The sequence below is a fragment of the Protopterus annectens genome, chromosome 1.part0, assembly GCF_019279795.1.
Source record: "Protopterus annectens isolate FY-2018-M chromosome 1.part0, PAN1.0, whole genome shotgun sequence".
NCBI lineage: Eukaryota > Metazoa > Chordata > Ceratodontiformes > Protopteridae > Protopterus > Protopterus annectens.
In genome coordinates, this window is record NC_056725.1 from 1,873,832,393 (window position 1) to 1,873,859,998 (window position 27,606).

Here is a 27,606-nt window from a genome sequence, read left to right on the forward strand (position 1 = left end):
GGTTGGAAGGTCTGTAAAGCGAGGAGTATTGCTGTCATTTCCCTGATACTGATGTTCACTTGGTTGTGTCCGTCTGTCCACAAACTTTGCACCGTCTTTGGACCCAGAGTCCCCCCCCCCCATCCCAGGTCTGAGGCATCTGTGTGAATGATCTGGGAAGGGGGTGGGCATTTTCAGGGGCAGGCCTGGATTCTGGGCAAGCCACCATTTTAATTCTTGGTGAAGACAGGGGGGGAGTGGAATCCTGAACTCTTGAGGATTAGTGTGCTGGGTCCACACCAAGCATAGGTACCACTGAAATGTTCTCATGTGTAACTACGCTAGGTTTTAACATGGGGATAGTAGCTGCCATGTACCCCAGATGTCTTATGAATTCCCTTGCAGTCAGAGCTGATGAACGGAGGGCTGATTGGAAGTGATGGGAGAGGGACACCACTTTTTCCTCTGGGAGGGAGGTATCCTGTCTGTCCTGACACTGCATCCCAGGAAGACAATATCCTGTGTAGGATCGAGTTGGGGCATTGGAAAATTTATCAGGAACTGTACAGACTGCTGCAGGAGCAGGAGGTCCTTGGTGTGACCAAGGAGGGTCTGTCTGTCCACTGCTTGAATGAGGTCGTCTAGGTATGGGAATATTTGTATTCCCCTTACCTTGCAGTAGGCAGTTACTGGGACCAGGCACTTGGTGAATAACCTTGGGGCAGTGAAAAGCCCAAAAGGCAATGCACAAAACTGAAAGTAAGAAGAGCCTGCTATGAATCTGAGATACTTCCTGGCGGTAGGCTTTATGGGAATGTGAAGATAGGCCTCATGTCCAGGGTTACCCATGAAGGCCTAAGGGAGAATGAGGAGAAAGAGTGGGTAAGGTGAGCATCCTGAAGAAGGGTACCTTTAAGAAGAGGTTGAGGCTGGAGAGATCTAGGATGGCCCTTCATAGTCCTTCCTTTCTTGGCACCAGAAAAATTCTTGAGTAGAAACCTTTCCCTCAAACAGGGGTGGGGACTGATTCTATGGTGCCTTGCAGCAAGGTTGTTTAAAACCTGATGTAGGAGGGACCATTGGGAAGTGGGAGGGGTGGAATAGGCAAGTCTTGGAGGAGGAGTGATCCAAATCAAAGTATCCGTCCTTCAGGATGGACAAGACCCATTTGCCTTTTGTTACCAGGGGCCAAGCAGGGAGAGAGGCAGGTGGACAAGGGGGTGGTGGTAGGAGGTGGAGGGAGTAGAAGTGGCAGGCAGTCAGACACTGCCTGCCCTGTCTGGAAAGGAAGACCTCTGGCCAGAGGCCTGAGAAGTCCTTGGCTGGGCAGTTTGTCTCCTGGGAGACCTTCTAGACCTAGGGGGCTGATAACCTGGATGCCTTTCTTATAAACTTGTGTTTTAGCTGGGAAGTTCCTCTGGAACTTTGGGACTGGAGAGACAAGGAGATGCTGGAGGTCTTGAAGCTCTTTCCCTTTCTGCTGGAGAGACTTGAAAAGATCAGTCACCTTAGCACCAAAGAGGGCTGAATGGTGCAAGGGGGCATCCAGGAGTTTGGCTCTGAAAGCATCAGGGAGGGGGCCGCAGACGTAGCCAGGAATATCTTCTTAACGCAGATACTGATGCAGCTGACCTAGCTGAGCCCTCAGCTATAACATATGCGCACCTAAGGGAGTGCTTGTTGACTTGTGAGAAAAGACTGAGCAAGGAAGACAACGATGCTTTAGCAGCACAGTCAGGAATGTCATTAAGCTCTTTGGAGGCATTGTCCAGAAGAGCCAGAGAATACCTGGCCATGTGAGACTGGTAATTTGATGCCCTAAAAGCTAGGGTAGCAGAAGTATAAATCTTTTTTTCCCACCTCTCCATGGCAGGACAGTGGTAGTAGGGAGGAGTTAGGATGCCATGTCCATAGAAATGGAAATAGTGGCTGGGTCTGCTGGGGGGCACTTGAATAGGCTTTTACCTGAGTCAGGGACCCTGTATAATCCATCCGCCCTTTCAGGAACAGGTGGTTGGGAATCTGGATTAATAGATGCCGCAGCAAATGCATCCAGGAAGGCAAGTTGGACAGGTTGGATAGGTGACGGATTAGGTGATTCCATCTGAATCAGATCATAAAATCTTTTTTGTGCTTCAGACATGTCGGAGCATTCCCAGTTAAAATGTTCTCTCATCAGGTTAACAGTGTCCCCGAAGGTTAGGTCTTCCACTGGGGAATCAGGCTCAGCACAGGCCTCTTCAGGGGATCCATACCCAATGGGGGATAAAATCTGGGAAGAGTAGGACAGGGAGTCTGCTGAGGGGTCGGACAGTTCCTCCTCTGCAAGCTGGTTCACAGCCCTTTCAGGTAAGGAAGGCTTAGGGGCTGAGAAGAGGTGAAGCCGCAGGGGTGAACTCAGCGGAAGGCCAATAAAGCATTGTAGAGATTCTGGCTGAAGGCCTACCAATCAGGTAAGGCCTCTGGTGCCGGAGAAATATGGCTCGTCTTTTGATTTTTCTTATAGGGCCTAGCCAACATCTGGTTGGTGGCAGGCCTGGAAGAAATTGTTGGAGTAGCGGTGGCGGCCAGGTCCGGTGCCCATCTAAAGTACTGGTCCCCCCCAGTGTCTGCAGCAGGTGCCGGTACATCCTCCCCAGGCATGTAATTTGCCCTAGATTGTGCATTCTCCTGAAAGGCACAAAAAGGGAAGTGGTGCAAGAAAAAACAGTAAACCAAAATCACCACACGCCAAGAAGGATAGCCTCAATAAGATCCAACACTCTTTAATGGTCGTCCAAAACAGCGCAGGTATGTGACTGTGCTGTTTTGGACGACTATTAAAGAGTGTTGGATCTTATTGAGGCTATCCTTCTTGGCGTGTGGTGATTTTGGTTTACTGATTCTCCTGAAAGGTACCTGCTGTATCTGTAGTGGCGGAAGCCGGGTCCTTAGCCAAGCTTACAGTGGCTACAGGTTGAGCGGCAGAGGGAGGCACAGTGGAAGTAGTAGGCTGCATGGACGTGGCCCTCTTCCTTGGTGGTTCAGATGGGGCATCAGAGGGCTTCCATACAGGCGCTGGTTCTCAAGATACAAGTTGAGAGCCTGTAAGCAGCGGCGAAGGGTCTTGGAGATGAACGATTTACAGATGGCGCAGTTTTTGTAATCCTGATCCCTACTCAGACAAGACAGATACTGGTCGTGGGTGTCTTTATGTGGAATTTGATGACCACAGTTGCACTTACTCTTACCGGACATAAACAGACTATGAAAAAGTTAAAAAACTAAAGAAAAAGGCCCCAATGGGGTACTTGTCTTTAATGTGAAACAGACCTGATGTCTGCGAGTAGCACGAGCACCTGGCATACAGCTGGAGGCTGAAATATTCTGAGGGCTGGTGCGTGTAAACATCACCTTTATAGCCCACGTACCTGCCTCCACGTCAGACGTCCGATGCACTACGAGGGGCCTGGATAAGCTTTGGAAACTTGGCCAGACAAGCTGATCGGAAGAAGGGTAAACTCACTACTAGAATAGTGCAACATTAAAATAGAAGGACATGTACTTGTGGAATACCCCATTGGTGGATAATGCCCAAAAACACATCCCTGTGAAGTATCCCATTCATGGGGTTGTATTTTGGACCAACTCATTGTGGCTGCCAATACATTCAAGCTGGAGATAATTTATACTGCCTGACGGGGTTGTCTGCAATCTGACTGCCAGCTTCCACACTTGTAGGGCTAGTCTGCACAGGAGGCAAGATCTGCACCCCCCCCCCCACACACCTCTGTTTGTTTACATACCAGAGCACTGTCATGTTGTCTGTAAAAACTTTTACAGGTGCTGGAATGAGGAAAGACAAACGCCTGAAGTCCCAGGAGTACTGCTCTCATTTCTTTTAGGTTGAGGTTATCTTTCCATTGAGAGGGAAACTAGGTGCCTTGTGCTTTCATGGGACTGAAGGCTGCTCTCCAGCTTGTATCTGAGGCATCTGTGTACATCTCTTGTACTGGAGGAAAAGGATGAAGTGGAAGGCCTGGGTTGGCAGAGAGTTGTTGAATCCACCAAGTTATTTCCTTCTTCAAGCAGGAAAGAAGGGGAATGTGGAACTCCTGAGGGTGTGAATGTTGTGTCCACACTGATTTCAGGAATCATTGCCATTTCCTCTTGCGCATTTTTGCCAGAGGAAGCATTGGGATGGTGGATGCCATAAAGCCCAGGGTCCTGAGAAAGGTCCTGGCTGAAATATGGGAAAGAGGGATGAGGTTTTGAAAGAAGGCAGTGAGCTCCTGGACCTTCTGGATGGGAAACTTTCATGAGGTCTGTTTGGATCCTGCATCCCAGAAAAATGTCATCCTGTGACTGTGATGGGGACAGAATTGATTTTTGGTAATTTATAGTGAAACCCAGGGAAAGAAAGATGGAAATTGTGTGGTTGAGATCTTGTTGTAGCACCCCTAGACTGTCTGCTTGAAAAAAAAATGTGTCCAAATATGGGAAAATAAGGATGCCCTGCAGTCTTGCAGAATACCACCACTGGTGCCAGGCACTTTGTGAAAACCATTGGGGTGGTAGAAAGTCAAAAGGGCAAGGCAGAACACTGAAAGTGTCCAGAGGCTACAGAGAATCTTTGACATTTCCTGTAGCTGAGATAGAGAGTAATATGAAGATAGGCATCCTTTATGTCTACTGAGGCCATAAAAGCTTGGGGTAAGATCAAGGGGAATAGAGTGTGTAATGTGACCATCCTAAAGGTGGGTACTTTCAGGTAGGTGTTTAGGAAGAAGAGGTCTAAGATGGGTCTTTCAGGGGCCTTCTTTCCTTGGGACTAGGGTCAATCTGGAACAGAACGCTTTATATGATGAATTGTGCCTTGATCCATCTAAGTTTGTAGCACCTGTGGAAACAATGGTAGTTGTTCTTTGGGTGGTTGGGAATGCCCCTGAAGGGCAGCAGAAACTCCTACACTATGAACTACCATTTTTTTATGATGGAAACACCCAAATATCTTGAGTAATGTTTTCCCAGGCTGGGCTTCAAAGGGACAGGTGTACGGAATGGAGAGGGACAGCAATGGGGTCCAAATAATCAAATGGACCCTGGTCTGTCTGGAAAGGGCTGTTTGGGAGGTGGGGTTTGTTGGGAAGTCCTAAATTGCTGTTGCCTCTTTCCAGATCTCTTGGTCTTAGATTGAGCTGGCCTGGCTTGTCTCCTGACAAAAGCCAGCTTAGAAGGGTAATTTCTCCAGAATTTTGGGGCAGGGGTAGCAGGTGGTGTTTTAAGTCTTTCATCGGTTTACTTTTCTCCTGAAAGGTTTTGAAAAGGTCAGCAGCCACAGTATCAAACGGGGTTTATTGTCAAGAAAAGCCATCTATCAATTTGAATTTGATATCCTCTGGCAAAGGTTGTAGTCTCAGCAATGCAAATCGCCTAAGGACAGACCCTGAGGCAGCTGCTCTAGCGGAAGCCTCTGCAGCATCACAGCTACATTTAATTGAGTGCCTGCTGACCTGAGAGGTTGTACCCAGCAAGGACATAGCTAGTGCTTTATTCTTAGATCTGGTACGTCAAATAATATTAGATAACTGTGACAACAGCTCTAATGAGAATTTTGTCTTGTGGGTTTGTTAGCCAATTGCCCAAAATGCAAGGGTGGAGGACATATATACTTTCTTGTCCAGTCTCTCCAAATGCCTGCTGTCCTTTGTTAGAAGGCAGCAGGGGGTGGTTGAGGGATGAAGCCTTGAGGGTTTGCCTGAAAACAGTGATGACTGAGACTGCTATGAATAAAAACTTGCAGTCTGCAGGCACCTTATAAAAATTTGTCTTTTTTTTAGGTGCAGAAGGCTGTGAATCAGGACTCTTGCTAGAAGATACAAAAACATCTAAGAAAGCTTGAAGAATAGGGGGAACAGCTGAGGGGCTGAGGGTGTCCACTTGCAGCAAGTCGCAATGGTTTTGAATATCTGTAATTTCAGTGCTTTCTCACTTGAAATGTTCCTGCATCCTAGTCAAGGTGTCACTAAAGAAAATCTCCTATGCTGGAGAATCAGTCGCATTAGAGTAATCCTCTGGGAAGGCATAATCTAGTGCGGAGTGGAGCTTGGGTGAATATGCCAGTGACGCATCAGTAGAATGTTCCTGTTCTGAAGAAGTTTCCTCCCTTACCCTGTTCTGAGGAGCAGTAATCTAGGGGGAGGTAGGTACTGTAACCCCTGGAGGGGATCTGAGAGACATGTGAGCATTAAATATGCTTTGAGAGGGACCACTTCAGCGGGATACTCTGGGGAGGTGCCAGAAGTGGGGATACCCTGATGGGAGGCCCAGGGTTTTGGTACCGGCTTCCCCTGTAGAGAGGACAGTTGAGACTCTAGACATAGAGACAGGACAGAAGTAGACAGAGGATCAGAGGGGGTAGGCACAGTCTGAGTCTGGGAGTAGACAAGGTTCTCTCCATGACTGCAAAGGCAGACTGCCCCAGTAAGGGATAAGACCTCAGATTTGAGGCAGCCAGTCTCCAATACTCAGTTCCTCCCCAACCCAAGGACAGTCCACCAGAAGCCAAAGTTGGAGTCAAACTAACCACTGCTGAGGCTCCGAGGTGTACAGATGGCTCCAAAACCCTTGGAGTCAAATGCAGCACTTAAGACCAGACAAGGCAGAATCATATACAAGAGGTCTGTGGATCCGACTGGATGAAAGAGCTCAAAGCAAGCCTCAGATCCAAGGGTAAAGGAATTCTTGGATCCAAAGAAGATCAGCCTGGCTACTTGGATCCAAGGGCTCCAAGACCTTGAAAGGAGTCAGAGGTGAAACAGGCAAAGGTGGACTACTGCAAAAACAGACCTCCTAGCCCAAAGGGGTAGCAGCCGAGAGGGGCATTAACTGGCTCTGTGCTGAGAGAATTTTTCTCACTGACATCTCCATACTATCTTCTGTAAGGGTCCTGATAGAGATTTAGGCCTAAGAAGAGGGACAGGACTCTTGAAAGAAATGGATCAGCTAAGGGGAATATTTTGTTCTGGGTAAAATGACCACATCCTCAGATCTGTGTGTGTGTGTCAGATCCAATGTTATTTTACTTTTTAGGCTTGTGAGATCTGAAGAAAGAGAGTCTGACCAGAGGATTGTATCTTTGCATGTTTCGGATCAGAGGATGAAGTTGGAGCCATAGATTTTGGTATTTTCATCTCAGGATCAGACAGAACACTGAACATAAACTACCTTTTCAAAGATTTCCCTTAGGACTTAGAAGCAGTGGAAGTACTTGAAGTAGAGAAAATTTTCTTAAGACTTTCCTTTAGTAGCTCCAAATAAAGCCTCGCTAAAGGAGGACAGAAGTAAACCCTTCAATATCAGTTTGTTTTTGCATTCAACCAATGCCCTCAGGTTGAATTAATGACAGAATGAACAGTTTTCCTGAAAATAAATAGGTCCAAGACAGTACACGCAAAATGTGTGAGCATCACTGAAGGGTATTTGCTGACCACATTTCCACACTTTTTAAACCCAGCTGGGCTTTTGTCTTTTCCTGACATTTTAGAAGATAATTTGTCAGGTAATAACCACACAACAAAAATCTAACAAGTAGAATGATAAACTAGAGAGACTAACTACAAATATTTTTTTTAAAGAAAGGTAAGAGAAGGGCTACCTACTAAACTAGAGAAGAGGTACAACAAATGTACAAGGGAAGGGAGAAAGACAATACTAACAATAGCATTTAAAGAGTACACTAGTACAAAGCAGATAGAAAGCTCATAGGGTATAGGCGATCAAGAAAATAACAGTAAAAAGATAAAATTTTACTTATCTAATAACAAGTTTGAGAGACTAGCAACCATGTCCTTTACTGGAAGTGGCAAATGAGATCTGAGGTAATTGGAATTGGTGCATTCTGGGTAAGGGAAAAAGAATAGTTGTGTAAAATCTTACCAAAACCATAGATGTCCTGCTCTTCCAAGTTGCAGCATTCTTACTGTGGGATCCTCTGCCTCAGGTGACCCGAATGTCAGGTCCTATGCAAAAGCTTAAGCTTGGTTGCTGCTAGTGCGTGGGACACGTCACACGCAGGGCCATAAACCAGGGGCCGTAAATGTGACATCTGCACACACACATACCTCAGAACTGACTGCCCAGACAGACAGCAGTCTAGGTAGTGCCAAATGATGTCCTCTAGAGAGGTGAAATGCAACCGACTGCCCAGTGACTATAGTCTAGGTAGTGCCCCATGAAGCCCAACAGACAGGTTAAAGGTAATGCAGGGGGGTAGGTGGGAGAGAAGGAATACTGCAACATGGAAGAGAAGTACATCTATGGTTATGGCAAGATTTTACACAACTATTCTATGTCCTTCTATTCTCATGTTGCAGTATTCTTACTGTGGGATTCTTACTGTGGGAGAGTACCACAGAGATTGAGGAGGAGGAAGGGTGGAGGAAGAGGTAGTGGATTCCAGAAAACCCTACAGGATTGCCCTTATAAATCATGCTCTGCGTCTGGAGATATGGTCCAGTTTGTAATGTTTGGTAAAGGTATATACTGAGGAACAGGTGGCTGCCTCAAGGATGGCAGTTGTGTCCAGGCCTTTGAAGAAAGCCCCATAAGAGGCTGCCTGTTGGTGGGCTGAGAAGGTGCTGTACTGGAGGTGGTTTACTTCCTGACCTCTTTTCTATGTCTGGAGGATGAAGTGGTGGTTGTGGGGCGGAGTGGGGTGGGGTGGGGGTGGAGGGTTAGGCTCTTCTGACAAAGGAGGTCTTTGCAGGACAATTTCTATGAAATTTTGGTACTGGGGACACCAGTAAGCGTCTTATATCTTGGAGTTCTTTACTCTTCTCCTGTAGGTTTTTAAACAGGTCTGCAGACGGTTTCCCAAACAGGAGGTTATTATCCAAGGGATGCATCCAAAATTTTAGATGCAGTGGCTGGAGCCTAAGCCATGAGTATCTGCGTAGTACAGATGCAGATTCTGAGATCTAGCAGAGGCCTCTGCTGCATCATAACGGCATTTTATAGAATGCTTGGCAACTTGAGATGCCAGGGAAATGCCATTTGTGCATTGTTAGGGAAGTTAGGCAAACAGGACAGTGAGGATGAAGCCTCAGATACTAAATCTAGGCCATATTTCACCATATGGGTCTGGTAGTTAATTGCCCTAAATGCTAGAGTGGAAGAGGTATATATCTTCTTACACAGCCTGCCCACTACGTTGCTCTCCTTGTCTGAAGGCAGGAGCAATGAGGAAGGAATAAGTCTTGACCGTTTGTCTGGGGCTACTGCTAGCACAGCGAGGTCCACCAAAGAGGACTTTACCAGAAATTTGTGGTCGTCTGTGATCTTATAGGAACAATCAGGTCTCTTGGGAGTAGGTGGTTGAGAGTCAGGGTTTTTTGAGACTGATGCAAAAGCATCTAGGTATGCTGGACTGACCGGGGGGATGGCTGATGGGGAGGGAGATTCAAACTGGAGCAGCTTAAATTACCTTTGAGTTTCTGTCACCTTGATTGTAATCCATTTAAACTACTCCCTCATTTTTCTGATAGCCTCTCCAAATGTAATGCCCTCAGGCGGGAAGTCTCCCTCAATTGAATCCTCATCTGGGGAGTAGTAGTCCAAGGGGGAGGCTATTTGGGATGAGTATCTGACTTATCTGAGGAGGAGGAGGAGACAACTTCCTCTTGTGAGAGGGAAGGAAGGATAGAGGCAGCTGAGGCAGGTCTTGGATTTAGTATAGGCAATATGGGTGCTGAGGAGGCTGAAGGCCTGCAGCAAAGACTGTGAAAAGGACTGCCAGTATGGCTGTTCCTCCAAAGGAGCAGACAAATGCTTGTTCTTTTGTCTCCTTTTTAAAGGCGTTGATTTAGTAGAAGCTGAGGGCCTAGTTTCAGGGATCTGGCCTAAGGAGGAGGAGGAATCGGAATCCTGGACCATGGAAGGTCATCTGGCAGAGCCTGGTTCCCCTCTCGACTTCTGCAATAGCAAACGTCAGGACAACCTCTGTGGATGTATCTACTGGTACTTCAGAAGAGGCTTCCTCAAGGGTAGTCTCAGAAGTAGTCGGTTCTAGCGCTCAACCCCTAAATCCATGGTTGGTGGGCCGCCTGACAATGGAGGAGCAGAAGTGGTAGGCCTTGAAACTTTGGCCTTCTTTCTTGGCGGTTCCACTTAGGCAGCCGACTCCAGATCCATTCTTAATGCTAACCTCTTCAGTGTCTGGTTCTCAAGATATACATTGAGGGCAGACAAACTGAGTGTTTGGGGAACAAAGGACTGGCAGATGGTACAGGAGGTATGATAGTCTTCCCAGCCTAAACAGAACAAGCCAAGTTCATGGGAGTCTTTGTGCAGAATTTGACACAGTCATCTACATTTCCCTTTCCTAGCAGACATCGGCTAAGAACAGGCAGCTACCTAAGCTCAAGCAAAAATAAGAATTCCCCAACAGGGTACTTAACTTCAGACATCTTGAAGAAGCGGAGCGAAATGATCGATCTGATGTTCGACTGCGGCACAACAGTTCTGAGGTCTGCGAGTGCAGACAACACATTTAAGGCCCCCGGTTTATGGCCCTGTGTGTGACATCCCAAGCACCAACAGAAACCAGGCTAAAGCTTTTGCATAGGAGCCGACGTTTGGGTCGCCTGAGGCGGAGGATCCCACAGTAATTATACTGCAACATGAGAAAAGAAGACATGCTTGAGAGTTCTAGGTTGCGACGAGCTTCTGAAAACACAGAGCAGGATCCAACTATTCGGATTCTAATTCATCAGTTGAGGACAGAATGAAAATTGACAGATTTAGTGTTTCTTTCTTTGATTACCAACTACCAAAGTTTCCTTTTGTGATTGGTTTAGTTTCCTGTGCTTATTTATGATCATTTGTATGGCTGACATGCCTGCTGCAATATTTTGGGTATTACTGTTAAATGTAATCTACCATTACTATTACACTCCTTTCAAGGTTAAATGCCACTGATAGGGATCTTGCTAAGGAGACAGCTTGACTTGAAATTCTTTTGATCCAAGTAGCCTTAAAGGAAGGCTTCTGTGCTTACCTGACTGTCTTTTTTTAAGGGTAGAAAAATACACACAATACGAGCCCCAGTGGTATATTAAAACAAAAGACTACAAGAAAACCATTAGACAGAATCTGTCTTCTGCCTGCATGCCTGCTGGAATGCTTTTCCAAGGATGATATGAGCTTTAGAAATCCTGAAATTTCAGTTTACAGAGAATTCAACTTTTCTATTAAAAGTGAAGACTGGCAGGTTGCAGTCTCACAAATGAAAAATGCATACTGCCAAGATCTACTTAAATAGTCTAAGTGCCTTTTTAGGAAGGAATAAAACACAATATTGACATTAATCTTAGTAAAAGAAAAAAGAAAAAAAAAAAAAAGAAAAAGGAAAAATGCAAAGTGCAAACCTGCCAGTCATCAGAAACTCTCAGCAAATGAAGAAAGATTTAGACCACAAAAATAATCTGAAAAACGAAACTTGAAAGGTTCACCAAAGTAAGAGTCTACGAGTTTGAGAGCAAACTACATTTTTTTTGGTTAATGACCTAGTTAAGGTTATATCTTCCAATGATCTCTACTAGCCATACACACACAATCACAGTTCTGAAGGATGGATTCTCCTAATCCACAAAAAATCAAGATCACTATGCCAGTGGGTAAAGCTGGATGATATTGGGAATATGAGATGTCACACTGACAAGTCTGAGCAAAGAAGTCTGACTCTCTGCAGGTCCACACTGTGATTCATCCATGTGCACAAACATATTTACAGCAATGCTGCTGCTGCAGGGGTTTATGCTATCGTAAGACAGCAGCAGACTGATTAATGCTACTGACATTATTTCACCTCAGGGATAAACTAAATTCATCAGTATGTAGCTTTTACAGCAGCAAGAGTGTCCTAATGGTTAAGTTGTTTGCCTTGCAAGCACAAGGTGCAGGGTTTGAGTCTCACAAGGGATAATTGGCTAGGCTTAAAATGGCTCACAAAGGCAGTTAGCCTAGTACTAATCTATGACCCCTAACCAAATGACTGCATAGTATAGACCGCATACATATTACTATTTATAGACCACAAGTACGATATATAAAATTGGTATTTTCCTACTGGAATAAGCTCATATTTAGTCTTCAGTCAGATTTACTTGCACATTCACCACTGTAAGGTGCTACCTCCTAAAATATCATATTTTCTCTATCAAACCCATAAATATGTGGATGTGTAAAGATCAAAGTCTTCACTTTTTTGTAAAATGCTAACAATGCTCTGTTATTCACCAGTTGCTCTTAAACAAGAGAATGATCTTACCAAAAGCTGAAAAATCAATGTCTTCCAAATTTTCCAAGATTCCTTCAACTGAAGATGTAAACCTCTTAAACGTAGAAGAATCCATCATTTCTGTAAATAAAAAGAGCCAAAGCAATATTAAAATGAAGAGGAACTGCACAAGGTGGAGAGAGTGGGGGACTACAGCTGTGAAGAATAATGTACCTTCAGGTGTAAGTTTAGGTTCATATGCTTTTCTTTTCTTCTGTTTTTCTTTTTTCTTCATTCTCCTAGCAACTAAAAATAAAACAAAAATTAGTTCTGTTGACAGGCTAAAATTCAAAGACAGAGCATCAAATGGTATACATGGAACACTTCAGCTGCTACTAAACTTTTATATCTATTACTGCACACTAAGAACTTCTTCTTTCGACTTTTCCCAGTTAGGGGTTGCCATAGCGGAACTCCAGACCGCTAATGATTGGCAGATTTTTATGGTGCCGAGGTGCCAGCCCAATGCCAAACCTTCAACGAAGGCATGCCCATTCATGCATGTCTTTCGAATGCCACTCGACTGCGGGGAGGACATGCAGACTCCACACAGACGGCACTCCAGCCGAGAATTAAACAGGAGAACTTCTTGCTATGAGGTGACAATGCTACCGCTGCACCACCACGACTGCACACTAAGAACAGCACCTTTTAGACACCCAAAACTTTAACGGCTTAAACTGCTGAATTAATCACAAGACACAATTTAAACTGACAAACGGCTAGCATGTTACATGGGATTCAACAATAAAAAGCAAATTCTGCAGGACTGTTGTATTCCACTCAGCATTACTCAAGTACCTTGCTATAACTTTACATGACTGCTGACAAAGAATAGTTGTGTAAAATCTTACCATAACCATAGATGTCCTTCTCTTCCATGTTGCAGTATTCTTCCTGAAAGATTGTCTGCCTCAGGCAACCAAAACATCAGTTCCTATGCAAATGGTTACACCTGGTTGCTGTTGGTGTGTGGGACGTCACACGTAGGGCCATAAACCAGATGCCTTAAATGTGAAGTCTGCACGCACAGACCTCAGAACTAACTGCCCAGTCTGACAGTAGACTAGATAGAGCCAATTGATGCCCTCCAGACAAGTGAAATGCCATAAACTGCCCAGTGTTACCACAGTGTAGGAGGTGCCCCAGGGAGCGTCCTAGACAGGTGTAAAGGAATGCTGGGGGGTAGGTGGGAGGGAAGGAATACTGTAACATGGAAGAGAAGGACAGAGTACAGCTGTGTACACTTGCCATAAATGTAGATGTTTGAGTGTATACTGTACTTTGTGTTTCACTGTTGCAGTCATCACATTTGGGTTATCCCTGCCAGGGTAGCCCTTGTCCGGCCCGAATACCAGAGGCTTAGTATTTCTGCGTCAGTTGCTGTCGCTTGAGGACTGACATCAGGTCGTCAGTAGTATAAATTAAGCCAGCTGATGCCATTACATCAGTTTTTCTTGCCCTAACCTGTCAGGAGTCCCCAAAGTAGGAGCCCAGGTTCTGGTGGAAGAGCCCCACCAGTGGAAAATAAATACCAATATGTCCCTAGTAAGGAAAGAGAATAAAGGGGATGGAAGAAGGAAACCAGGATTGCAACAGTGAATACACTCAAACATCTACATTTATGGTAAGTGTACACAACTGTACTATGTTCTTCGTGTTTCAGTGTTGCAGTCATCACATTTGGGTAGATTCCCAAAGCTAAGGATGGGAGGAGGTAATTAGATAGCATTAGAACTAGCTATAAGGCCCTGCAAGACTGCACAGGCAAAGCCAGCTCTCTGGATTTAGTAAAAATTGGCAAGTGGTAATACTTGGTGAAGGTATGTACAGAAAGTACAGTTTTGTACCTACCATAAATGTAGATGTTCGAGTGCTAATACAGCTGTAATAATCACAGATGGGTTCTCTGCCGTCAGGCGGGTCCTCGGTCGGCCGAATTCCAAAGTCTAGGTCCGGCGTCGGTTGCTGTCGCTTTCTTTCCTGACGTCAATGAGGCAGGGGTATATAAGACACAGCCGACGCCATTTTCTTCAGTCTTTCTTGCCCCAGATGTCAGGTGCCCCCAGAAGGAAGGCAATACATAACTTATATTTATATACATGCAATGCAATATAATCAAAAATCAGTAGTTGCAAGCAAATATACCATAGAAGGATAACCCAATCAGGTTGTATGAAGAAGGGTTAGGCCCTAAGCCTTTACCAAGAGGGGAAGGAGGGAGGGAAAACTGTACTGCAGCTGTATTAGCACTCAAACATCTACATTTATGGTAGGTACAAAACTGTACTATGTTCATCGTGCATACAGCTGCAGTAATCACAGATGGGTAGAATCCCAAAGCTACGCACAGGGTGGTAGGCACTAGGTGGAACTGGGATGAGCCAGAATGCCCTGCAACACAGCAGTGGCAAAGCCTGCTCTAGTTTTGGAATATAAAGGCAGGTGATAGTGTTTTGTGAAGGTATGCACAGAACTCCAAGTGGCTACCTCCAAAATATCTTTAGTAGGAACTCCTCTGAGGAAGGCTGTAGAGGTAGCTGTGGCCCTGGTGGAGTGGGATATGATGCCTGTAGGAACAGATTTTCCATGATAGGAGTAACAAAATCGTATGCAGTGGCCTATCCATTTTGAAATTGTCTGTTTGGTAACTGGCTTCCCTTGAGCTCCTACAGCATAGGACACAAAGAGTTGTTCTGATTTCCTGAAAGGCTTTGTTCTGTCCAAATAGTAACGTAGCTGTCTGTGGATGTCTAAGGAGTGTAGCAGCCTTTCCCCTTTGTTTTGAGGATTGGGGTAAAAGGTAGGTAAGTGCATGGCTTGATTTAAGGCTACCCTGGATACCACTTTAGGCATAAATGACGGGTTGGTTCGAAGGGAAACCCTGTCCTGATGGAAGATGAGAAAGGGCTGCACAGCTACGAGGGCTTGTAGTTCCGAAACCCTACGAGCTGAGGTAATGGCCAGAAGGTAGGCTGTTTTCCAGGACAAATATCGCAAATCTGTTGAGGCAGCTGGTTCAAAGGGAGGCAATGTTAATTTTTCTAGAATGTAATTAAGATCCCAGACTGGCATTGGTTGTTTCCTTGGTGGTCTAATATTCTTAGCCCCTCTGAGGAACTGTCTTAAGAGTGGGTGAGAGAATAAGAGTGGATCAGTGTTGAATTCTGCAGAAATGGCTGAGGCATGGATTTTTATGGAGGAAAATGAAAGTCCACTGTTCAGCAGCTCAGCTAGATACTGTAATACCCGAGGGAAATTCAGTTTTCTAGGGTCCTGGCCTTTTTTCTCATTCCAAGAGCAAAACCGTTTCCATTTTGCAGAGTAAGCCTTTCTAGTAGATGGCCTTCTGGCCTCCAAAATGACATCCTGCACCTCTTTGGGGAGTAGGATCTGTTGTGGTGTTAAGGAATTTTCCATGCAGCGAGATTGAGTGTTTTCAGTGGACTGTGAAGAGTTTTAACTGTGCTGAGTCAGCAGATGAGGCATTAGAGGTAGGGACCAGGGAGGAGTATGTGTTAGGCTCCTCAGGAGTGGGTACCAGTGTTGTCTTGGCCAGTCTGGAGCAATCAGTATCATCTTCGGTCTGTCTGCTGTTGCTTTCAAGAGTACCTTGGGCAGGAGAGGCAGAGGTGGGAAAGCATAAACTGTCCATGCTGTCTAACTGAATGAAAGGGCATCCACTCTCCAGGCCTTTGGATGAAAGGTCCTTGAACAGAACTTTTCCAATTGATGATTCCTGTGTGAGGCGAAGAGATCTATGTCTGGCCTCCCCCACGCTTGGATTATCTTTGTAAACACTTGAGGATGCAACTTCCATTCGTGTGGATCTGTCATATTTCTGCTTAGATTGTCTGCCAGCGTGTTTTCCAAACCTGGCAAGTACTGTGCCTGAAGTTCGATTTGCCATTCCAGAGCCAAGTTCCAAAGTGTCATGGCTAGTCTGCACAGGGGGTATGAATTTGTTCCTCTTTGTTTATGTACCACATTACTGTGGTGTTGTCTGTTCTTATCAATAATTGTCCTGGATGCAGGAGGTCCTTGAAAGCTGTAATTGCATTTATCACTGCTAGCGTTTCTTTCTGATTGATGTGAAGGTGCTTTTGCTTTTGGGACCATTTGCCCTGAATGCACCTGTCTGTCATGTGCGCCCCCCAGGCGTAATCTGAGGCGTCTGTTGTGATGACTTGATTTGCTTGAGGCTTGCAGAATGGAAGACCTGCGTTTGTTTGACATGCTTGGGCCGACCATAGAAATTCCTTTTGCAAACATGGAATTATTGGTATTATTGTTTCCAAACTGTGGCTGTGTTGAGACCATAGGTTTTTTAGGTACCATTGAAGTTTCCTCATATGCAACTTTGCACATGGGATTAAAAGAATGCAAGATGCCATGAAGCCCAGAGCCTGCAGGATTTTCCTTGCAGTAAGCCTGGTACAATATGCTAGTATTTTGAAGTACTGAGTTAGTTGCCCCTGTTTTTCTGGCATAAAATAGGCCATCTGGGTGTGTGTGTCCAAGTTGGCACCCAGGAAAGTTATTTTCTGAGATGGTGTTAGCCTGGATTTCTCTTTGTTGACTGTGTATCCCAGGGAATTCAGTAACTGTGTTACATAAGCCAGATGTTCCAGAAGTATGTGCTTGCTGTCCGCTTGGATCAGGCAGTCGTCCAGATAAGGGTAAATTTGTATCCCTTGAAGTCTGCAGTAGGCAATTACTGATGTCAGGCATTTCGTGAATACTCTGGGTGCAGTAGATAAGCCAAAGGGCAATGCAGAGAATTGATAGTGAATTGAACCTGCAAGAAATCTGAGGTATCTTCTGCAGCTTTGTCTGATTGGGACATGCAGGTATGCCTCCTTGAGGTCCAATGTTACCAGCCAAAACTCCTTGCCCAGCATGGGAAGAAGCTGCTGTAATGTGAGCATCTTGAATTTTGGTACGAGTAAGAATGTGTTTAGGATGGATAAGTCCAAAATGGGTCTCCAGTCGGTTCCTTTCCTTGGTACCAGAAATAGCCTGGAATAAAAACCTTGACCTTGTTCGTGAGTAGGTACCTCTTGAATAGCTTTCATGTCTATGAGCTTTGAAATTTGTAGCTGTGCCTCTGCCCTTTGATTGTGTGGCAGGTTTAGCATGCCTCTCATTTTTGGTAGAGTGTGAAAATGAAATCTGTAGCTTCTGTTTATAACGTCCAGGATCCATTTGTCTGTTGTGACAGTATGCCAATTTCTTGTAAATAATGCCAGCTTTCCTCCCAAGGGTGCTGCCAGCTGAGACTTGCTTGGCATGGAAAGGAGGAAGTCATTGGGTTTGTTTCCTGTATTGTTGTGCACTGTCTTCGCTACCTCTTGGTGCTGGAGTTTGCCATTGCCTGCCTCTATATGATCCTTGTGATTGCCCTCTGCCCCTTGTGCGCCTGTATCTACCTTTTTGGGGCTTGTCCGTGTCTGGAAAGGACCAGTTTTTAGAAGGCCAATTTCTGCTAAAACGTGGTGGTTGAACCTGTAGAAAAGCTTTGACAGTTTGCATAGATTTGGCTTTTTCTTCCATTTTCCATAGTATCTCCTCAGCATTAGTACCAAATAGCACATCCTTTTGTAAAGGAGCATCTAGTAGTTTAGCTTTCACATGATCAGGCAAGATTTGTTCCCTAAGCCAGGCATGTCTACGAATGACTGCTCCTGTAACAGCAGCTCTACTTGAGGCCTCTAGGGCATCATAGCCACATTGTAAGGTGTGTTTACCCACTTGTTCTGCACTATGCATCATATCCTGCAACTCCTTCAGATCTGGTTGTTCAGGTTGAGACATTTTATTTCTTAATTGTGATAACAGAAACTGCTGATATTTAAGCATATGAAACTGACAATTTAAGGCCCTCATGGCAAGGGTGGCCGAGGTATATACCTTTTTTCCCCCACCTTTCTAAGGATCTTGACTCTCTTTCGGAAGGTAGTGGATTCTTAGCATTAGAGGCCTTCATTCCCTTGGGGCCTTGAGAAATGGTTTCAGGGCCAGCATTATGGCTTTTGTAAAGAAATAGGTGGGAGTTAGGAACTCTGTAGTACCTATCAGGCTTGACTGGAGCAGGAGGCAGGGAATCCGGATTAAGGCAAGCCTCCGAATAAACATCATAAAGTATGTCCAAGACAGGAGGTATCGCCAGAGGTCTGTGTTGAGGTAACAAAAGAAATTCCCCAAGTCTTTTCTTGGAATCAGAAAAGTCTTGGCCTTCCCAATGGAAGTGTTCCCTCAAGGTGTGCAAAGTTTCTCCAAAAGAAAACTCCTCTGGAGGAGATACAGAAGGAATGGACTGCTCTGCATCAGAATCTTCAAAAGGGGAGAAAGAGTGTTCTTCTACATCAGAATGTTCTGAAAAAACGGAGCCCTGATCAGAAGAGGGAGAATCTACCTCCACTCTGGGTCTCTTGTCTGGGGGGGGTTGGGAACCCCTGATAAGAGAAATTAAATCCTCAGCCATTTTAAGCATCTGCTTTTTAGGCATGGGGCCTGGAGATGGGCCCTGTGCAACAGGCCTCTTGGGATGCCTGGCTGATTTGGACTTAGTAAAGGCCTTAATGGAAAAGGAAGATGAGGGTCTAAAGACACCATGGGTGGAAGTGGACCTGTCCACATTAGGAGGCTCAACGCTCACAGTGGCTTCGGTGGTTGTAGTCTGAGTATGGGCCGAGGTACCTGTGGTCTCGGTTACAGAAGACACCGCCAAAGAAGTGTCGTCGGTAGTCAGGGACTGCATAGGCATCTCGCTGAGAACCGGGCCACGTGTAGCCGGTTTTGGCGTGGTGTCGGTGGGAACCGCGGACCTCGCGTGTTGGTCCTTGTCCTTGCATTTTTGGACAAAGCGGTAGTCGGAGTCTCCGACGACATTTTATAATCAAAGGCTTTACCGAAAAGGTGTTGGGCAAACTCCGCCCGACGCTTAATAGTGCGTTTATTGAAAGTAGCGCAAAAGCGACAGCCTGAGATGTTGTGGTCTGGGCCTAAACAAGGTATGCAGAGGGAATGGAAATTCTTATGCGGTATTTGCTTCCCACAAGAAATACAATTGTTAACTTTTTCTGACATCGGTCTGAGGCAAGAAAAGTTTCCCCAACGGGGTACTTGGCTTTAAAGAAGACTTTGGTTTCCAATTTTTTGTAAATTCAGGAGCTGGCCGACTGGCACTTGCGAACTGCTTCTACTTCGGGCACCGCGCGGCAAAAAAGACTGAAGAAAATGGCGTCGGCTGTGTCTTGTATACCCCTGCCTCACTGACGTCAAGAAAGAAAACGACAGCAACCGACGCCGGACCTAGACTTTGGAATTCAGCCGACCGAGGACCCGCCTGATGGCAGATAACCCATCTGTGATTACTGCAGCTGTATGCACGATGAACATCTCCAGGTAGCAGCTTCTAGGATGTCCATTGGTAGGGACACCTCTGAGAAAGGCTGTAGAAGTAGATGCAGCGCTGGTTGAAAGTGGTCTTATCCCCTGTGGGGTAGGTTTTCCATGGTGTTTACAGCAGAAATGGATGCAATGGCCTATCCACTTAGAAATGGTTTGCTTTGAAATGGCCCTCCCCTCTGCCCGTGCAGCAAATGCAACCAGCAGATGTTCAGATTTCCTGAGAGGCATAGTCCTGTCCAAGTAAAATCTAAGTTGTTTGTGCACGTCCAAGGAGCACAGTATTCATTCCCCTTTCTTCTGTGGATTAGAAAAAAAAGGTTGGCAAATGAATGGACTGATTAAGGGCCACACTGGATACCGCCTTGGGCATAAAGGAGGGATTAGTCCCGAGGGACACCCTGCCCGCATGAAATATGATGAAAGGTTCCACTGCCATGAGGGCCTGTAATTCAAACACCCTTCTTGCTGAAGTGATGGGCTACAAGGAAGGCTGTTTTCCAAGAAAGGTATTTCAACTCTGCATTTGCAGCTGGCTCAAAGGGGGTTAAAGTGAGCTTTTCCAATACAAAGTTAAGGTCCCAGGCCGGAGTAGGGGCTCTCCTGGATGGACTGAAGTTTTTGGCCCCTCTGAGGAATTGCTTCAGCAATGGGTGAGAGAAGAGGGGTGGCTCCGTATTGTAATGTGCTGAAATGGCTGAGGCATGAATTATGATGGAAGAAAAGGAAAGGCCCTTGTGAAGCATCACAGTTAAGTATTGAAGAATATAAGGTAAATTGAGCACCGCTGTGCCCATCCCCTGAGTTTGGCTGCAGGAACAGAATCTTTACCATTTTTCAGCATAGGATTTTCTAGTACTAGGCCTCCTTGCCTCCAGAATGACATCCATCACTTGATTACTGAGGGATGGTAACGGAGAGATCAGGTAATTTAGCCAGGGTGCAAGGTTCAGAGTTTGAAGCTGTGGATGTAGAATCTGGTCCTCCTGCTGGGACAGCAGGGCACGGGTCTGAGGCAGGTGCCATGGTGAAGCAGTGACACTGCACAAGAAGGGGTACCAGTGCAGGCGTGGCCAGTCTGATGTAATCAGTACTGTCCTTGGTTTGTCCTCTTTGATCTTTAGTAGCACTTTGGAGAGGAGAGGCAGAGGGGGGAAAGGCATAAACTGATAAGGTTTTCCAGGTGAAGGACAGGGCATCCACTCTCCAAGCTTGTTTGTGGGGAGTCCTTGTGCAGAATTTGTCCAATTGGTAGTTCTGAGGGGAGGCAAACGGGTATATCTCTGGGCTCACCCATATGTTTCTTAACATGTTGAATATCTTTCGTTCCAGTTTCCACTCATGTGGGTCCATGAGATTTCTGCTTAGGTTGTCTGCCAGTTTATTTAGCTTTTATGGCAGGAAATGAGCCTGTAGGTGCACTTGGTAGCTCAAGGCTGTGTTCCACAGAGCCATGGCTAGTCTGCAGACAGGGTATGAGTGGGTTCCCCCCTGCTTGTTTATGTACCACATAACAGTGGTGTTGTCCGTCTTTACCAATAATTGTCCTGGAAGAATGTGGTCCTTGAAGGCTGTCAGAGCATTCTGTACAGCTAACATTTCTTTTTGATTGATATGCAGGTGCATTTGACTTGTGTTCCATTTGCCCTGAATGCACTTCCCTGCCAGGTGAGCCCCCCATGCATAGTCTAATGAGTCTGTTAGGGTTTGGGCGGCAGTGGGTACAGTGAAAGGGAGGCCCTTGTTGTGGTAGCAGGCCTCTGCCCACCAAAGGAACTCTGTCTTTATACAAGGAATGATAGAAGTCATTGATTCTAGATCCTGAGAATGTTGACACCATAGGCTTTTTAGATACCATTGTAGTTTCCTCATACGCAGTCTTGCATATGGAATTAATAGAATGCAAGAGGGCATGAACCCCAGGGCTTGCAGTATTTTCCTTGCAGATAGCTGGGTCTTTGTGGCCAGTAGTCTGAAGTAGGCTGTCAAATGAACTTGTTTCTCTGGCGTGAGGTAGGCAATCTGGGAAGTTGTATTCAAACTTGCTCCCAGAAATACAATTTGTTGGCAGGGTATAAGATGTGATTTATTTTCGTTTATGGTGTACCCCAGAGAAGTTAGCAATTTCTTTACAAATGCCAGATGATTTAATAGTATGTCCTGGCTTTCTTCCTGAATTAGACAATCGGTATGAGTATATCTGAATATTTCTTTGCCTGCAAAATGCAGTGACTGGAGCTAGGCACTTTGTGAATACCCTGGGCGCAGTAGATAAGCCAAAGGGCAATGCAAAGAACTGGTAGTTAATGTAGCCTGCTTTGAAGCGTAGGTATCTTCTGCAGGATTCCCCTTACTGGGATGTGCAGGTATGCTTCCTTTAAATCCAGTGTTGCCAACCAGGCATTTTTGCCTAGCATGGGAAGCAGCTGATGAAGAGTTAGCATCTTGAATATTGGGATTACCAAAAATGTGTTTAGAATAGACAGGTCCAGGTTAGGACGCCAGGAATGGTCTTTTCTGGGTACTAGGAAAAGTCTCGAGTAAAAACCTTGTCCCCATTCTTCTTCTGGGACAGGCTGAACAGCCCTGACGCTTAAGAGAGAGAACTTGTTTTTGAGTCTCTGCCCACTGATTTGGGGGTAAGTCTGGCCAACCGTTTGGGATTGGTAAGGAGTGGAAGTGGAATCTGTACCCTTGGGAAACTATATTTAAAACCCATTTGACCTGGGTAATGAATTCCCAATTTTTTGCATGCAGGGCAATCTTTCCCCCTAAAGGAATAGTCAGTTGAGCACGGCTTGGAAGGTTTAAAGTTAAGTCATTGAGACAGTTTGCCATACGGGGGAGTCTTACTACTCCCTGCTTTGGAAGTGGGGCACCCCCCCCCCCCCCACTGCTTAGGCCTTTGAGTACCTTGAGACTGAAGCCTGGGTGTTCTGCTGGCTCTGGGTTTGGACTGAGAAGGCCTGGAAGAGGCAGGAAAGGACCAATTCTTAGAGGGCCAATGCCTACTAAATCTTGGAGGCTGTACTTGCAGGAAATCTTTAACAGTTTGCATAGATTTTGCTTTTTCCTCCATTTTTTTTAAGTACTACTACTGCTTTGTTGCCAAACAGGCAGTCTTGGTTTAAGGGAGCATCCAGTGATTTAGCTTTAACATGATCTGGCAAAGATTGCTCCTTAAGCTAAGCATGCCTTCTCAGTACAAACCCAGTGACAGCAGCCCTGCAAGATGCCACTAATGAATCAAAACCACACTGCAAAGTATGTTTTCCAACTTGTTCACCAGAATGCATTAAATCCTGCAATTCTTTATTTTCAGCACAGTCAGGAATCAATAGCATGTTCTGTTTAAGCAATCCAATAATATGCTGTTGACACTTTAAAATATGAAACTGGCAGTTTAAGGCCCTAATGGCCAAAGTTGCAAAAGTGTATACCTTCTTACCCCATCTATCCGGTGCCCTGGAATCTCTATCAGAGGGGGCAGGGTTTTTGGCAGTAGCAGCCTTAATGCCCTTGGGTCCCTGTGAAATGGTCTCAGGATCCGCAGTAAGATTTTTAAAAAGGAACTTGTGAGAGTCAGGTATCCTATAATACCCATCAGATTTTCTGAGAGCAGGAGGTAAAGTGTCAAGGGCCAGGTTAGATTCTGAGAAGGCATCATCGACAATGTCCAGTACAGGAGGGATAGCTAAAGCCTGTCTTAAGGCAGGAGTAAGAATTCCCTAAGCCTCTTTTTAGAGTCAGAGTAATCCTGGCTTTCCCAGTGGAAATGCTTCCTAAGAGTATGCAAGTTTTCACCAAAAGAGAAATCCTCTGGAGGGGAAGCAGAGGGAATGGAGTCCTCTGCATCAGAATCCTCACAGGTAGATAAGGGCAAATCCTTGTCATCAGAGAAAACAGAAATTTCAGAATCCTGATAATTAGAATCAGAAGGAAAATCAGTCCTAAGTCTCTCAGAGGGAGAAGGGTGGCTTCCCCTGATTAGAGTAATAAGGTCTTCAGCCATTCTTATCATTTGTTTTTTAGGCATAAGGACCTGACCATGCAGTCTGGGCATTGGTTTTCTGGGCATGGATCGAGTTTTAGGCCTTGAAGAAGAAGATGGCGTCAGTTTAATATGCAAGTCAGTAGGCCTGAATACACCCTCAGAAGCCGGTGCCTGCACAGCGGCTCCGGACCCATCCAAGGTACAGACATCCTTAGGTTCCACAGTTGAAGCATCTCACGGCATACCAGACTCTAAATGGGTCTCAGTGGAGGCCTGTGAATATGAAGTAGTGGGTATCAGGGGCTGCAAAAGTGCCTCACAGAGTACCGCCGAACTGTCGACTAGCTTAGGAGAACAGTCATCGGCAGCTTTGGACCTATGTGGTCTGTCTCTGTCAGCTTTGGACCTATGCGGTCTGTCTCTGTCTATCTTTGTGTTTCTTCAGAATGTCGGTAGTCGGGTGGCTTACTGAAGCCATTTCTGGATAATTGAACAGAGTACCAAAGTATTTAGATGCGAAAATGAACAGACGACGAATAGTACGAGGTTTGAATAAGGCACAAAACCGACAGCGAGGTACGTCGTGGTATGGGCCTAAGCAAGGAATGCAGTATGAATTAAAATCTTTATGAAGTATTTGCTTTGCACGAGAAATACAATTGTTAACTTTTACTGACATCAGTTTAGAGCAAGAAAAAGGATCTCCAGCGGGGTACTTAGCTTAGTTGAAGACTTCAGATCTGAAATTCGAAAATGAAAATTTCAGAAGTCGACCGACCAGCACTTGCAAACTGCTTCTTCAGGCACTGCATGGCAAGAAAGACTGATGTAATGGCGTCAGCTGCATGCTTTATACCTCTGACTGATGTCATGAAAGATGAGACAGCAACTGACGCAGGACCTAAGACTTTAATAAATCAGGCCGACTGAGGGCTACCTTCAAGCAGATAACTCAAATGTGATGACTGCAACAGTGAAACAAGAAAAACATCATAGCTAGCAGCCCCAGACGGAGCCAGTCCTGAAGGGCATAGCCTGTCCTGAAGCAAAGAAGTGCAGGAGTATGAGGGGGAAGGAACACTGCAACATGGAAGAGAAAGACATCTATGGTTACGGTAAGATTTTACACAACATTTTTATGTCCTTCTACTCCAGTGTTGCAGTATTCTACTAGTGGGTGAGTACCAAAGCTCACTGTTGATCGGGAGGTGACCTGGAAGAGGACTCCAGGAATTCATGCAGGATAGCCTTGGCAAACCCTGCCCTGGCCTTGGAGATAAGGTCCAGTTTGCAGTGTCGGGTGAAGGTGTGTACAGAGGAGTGGGTAGCTACCTCCAGAATGGGATTAGTGTCTAGGCCTTTAAAAGCAGCTCCAGAACAGGCCATAGCTCTTGTGGAATCGGCACTGACATTGCCTAGCAAGGTCTTCCCGTGGTGTGAGTAGCAAAAAGAAATAGTCCTGAAAATCCAGGATGAAATAGTCTGCTTAACCTGGGATGAAAGGAGACAAACAGTTGGCCTGATTTGAGAAAAGGTCTTGTTTTATGCAAATAAAATATGAGCTGTCTGTGCATGTCTAAGAGATGAAGGACTATCTCCCTGTGTGTTAGGGAAGAAGATAGGCAGGTGGATAGCCTGATACAAGGAAAGGTTGTTGACCACCTTGTCATGAAGGAAGGGTTTGTCCTAAGTGTGACCCTGTCCATATGAAAAAACAGAAAAGGGGGTGTGTAACCATAAAGGCTTGAAGCCTTGAGACCCTTCTGGCTGAGGTCAAAGCTACTAGCAGTACAGTTTTCCTTTTGCAAAACTTTATGGGGCCTTGTCAGATAGTTCGAAGGGCACCAGACTGAATTTTTGTAACACATAATTAAGATCCTGGAAGGGGAGGGGGGTGTTTCCTGGGCAGATTTAGGTGCAGAACACCCTTGAGGAAAAGTTTGGCTGGGAGTCTGGATGCCAGCAGATGGTCCACAGGCAGGCAGACAAGGCAGGCTGGTGTGCCTTTAGAGAGGAGGAGGAGGAGGACAAACCTGATTAAGAGTTCACACTGGTAAGACAGAATCAGGGGAATCTCGCTGACAAATGGATGCATCTGTCTTTTATGACACTAGATAGAAAACCTTTTCCATTTGGAGATGTAGGATTTTTTTGTAGTGGGTTTCCTGGCTTCCTGCAGGACTGAAAGCACATCCTCATTGTACAGGTGTCTGAAGTGGGTCAGAATCCTACCCGGCATGGGGTTAGGTGCAGAGAGTGCCACTGTGGGTGTATCTGTGTCCCCTTGTGCTGTGTGAGTAGGTCCACTGAGGGGGGTAACTTGTGGTGATTGCCCTTGGACAGATGAAGCAGAGGGAACCAGTGCTGCCTTGGCCGGTGGGGAGTCACCAGCAAGATTTATGGTGAGTCCTGATGAATTTTCAGTAGGACTCTGAAATAATAGTAAAGGGAGAATGCATACCTCCCCCTTCCATGGAATTGAGAAGGAATAGTTGGTTAGGAATCTGGATTAGTGGATCCAGCAGGAAATGCATCCAGGAAGGCAGGCTGAACAAGTGGAATAGCCTTAGATTTAGCAGAATCCATCTGTATGAGACCATAAAATCTCTCTTGTTGCTCAGTCATGTCTAAGCATTCCCACTTGAATTGGTCTCTCATCAAGCTAGCAGTGTCACTGAAGGTTGTCTTCCACTGGAGAATCAGGCTCTGCAGAGGTTTCCTCAGGAGATCCATACCGGGGGGGTGTAAGATCTGGGAAGAGTAGGATAGGGAGCCCTCCAAGGAGTCAGACAAAGTACAGTTGTGTACACTTACCATAAATTCAGATGTTTAAGTGTATTCACTGTTGCAGTCATAACATTAGGGTAATCTGCTGGCAGGTTGCCCTCAGTCGGCCTGATTAACAAAGCCTTGGGTCATCAGGGGTATAAAAACATGCAGCCGACACCATCACATTAGTTTTTCTTGCCCCAGATGTCAGGTGCCCCCCAAATGGAGAGCAAAATATATAAGTATATAATTTAAAACACAAAAAATATACCTCCAAACAATAGCAAATACACCCAAAAATGCTTTTAAGCATAGTAAAAGAAAAGTATAGTAAGAGAAAAACAAGGGGCTGGAGGGTGGGTAACCAGGACTGCAACAGTGAACACACTCTAACATCTACATTTACGGTAAGTATACACAACTGTACTATGTTCTTCATGTTTCACTGTTGCAGTCATTACCTTTGGGTAGAATCCCAAAGCTATGCTTGGGAGGATGGATTTATACAGCATTAGGAGTAGCTATAAGGCCCTGCAGGACAGCAGTGGCAAAGCCAGCTCTGGATTTAGAGAAGAGATGTAAATGGTATTGTTTGGTGAATGTATGAACTGAGTTCCAGGTAGCAGCTTCTAGAATGTCTCTGGTAGGAACCCCTCTGAGAAAGGCTGCAGAAGTAGATGCAGCCCTGGTGGAATGAGACCCGATCCCCTTGGGGATAGGTTTACCATGGTGCATATAGCAGAAACTAATACAATGGCTTATCCATTTGAAAATAGTCTGCTTTGAAATAGCCTTTATATATATTTATATATAGACTTGGAGCTGGCCAGGATGCCCTGCAAGACTGCTGTGGCAAAGCCTGAACTGGATTTGAAGATAGGCAGGTGGTAATGTTTGGCGAGAGATGTCCATGTTGCAGCCTCCAGGATTGTCACTGGTGGGGACCCCTCTGAGGAAAGCTGCAAAGGTGGAGGTTGCTCTGGTAGAATTTGTCCTAACCCCCTTGGGGGGAGGTTTCCCGTGTTGCTTGTAGCAGAAATGGAGGCAGTGTTCTATCCATTTTGAAATGGTTTGCTTGGAAATGGCCTTGCCCTCTGCTCCTGTAGCAAAGCTAACAACTGATCAGTCTTCCTAAATG

General features: G+C 45.6%; 1 protein-coding gene across 1 annotated transcript in view; it reads right to left on the reverse strand.

The window, feature by feature from the left end:
* NIPBL (NIPBL cohesin loading factor) overlaps positions 1 to 27,606 on the reverse strand; it is a 4,951,262-nt gene that overhangs the window by 3,124,045 nt on the left and 1,799,611 nt on the right. Inside the window, exons 12-13 of the mRNA XM_044076429.1 lie at positions 12,470 to 12,541; positions 12,287 to 12,376 (exon numbers count right to left, since the gene is read on the reverse strand). Coding sequence (XP_043932364.1) covers positions 12,287 to 12,376; positions 12,470 to 12,541 — 162 coding nt within the window. The remainder of the gene's footprint in view (positions 1 to 12,286; positions 12,377 to 12,469; positions 12,542 to 27,606) is intronic.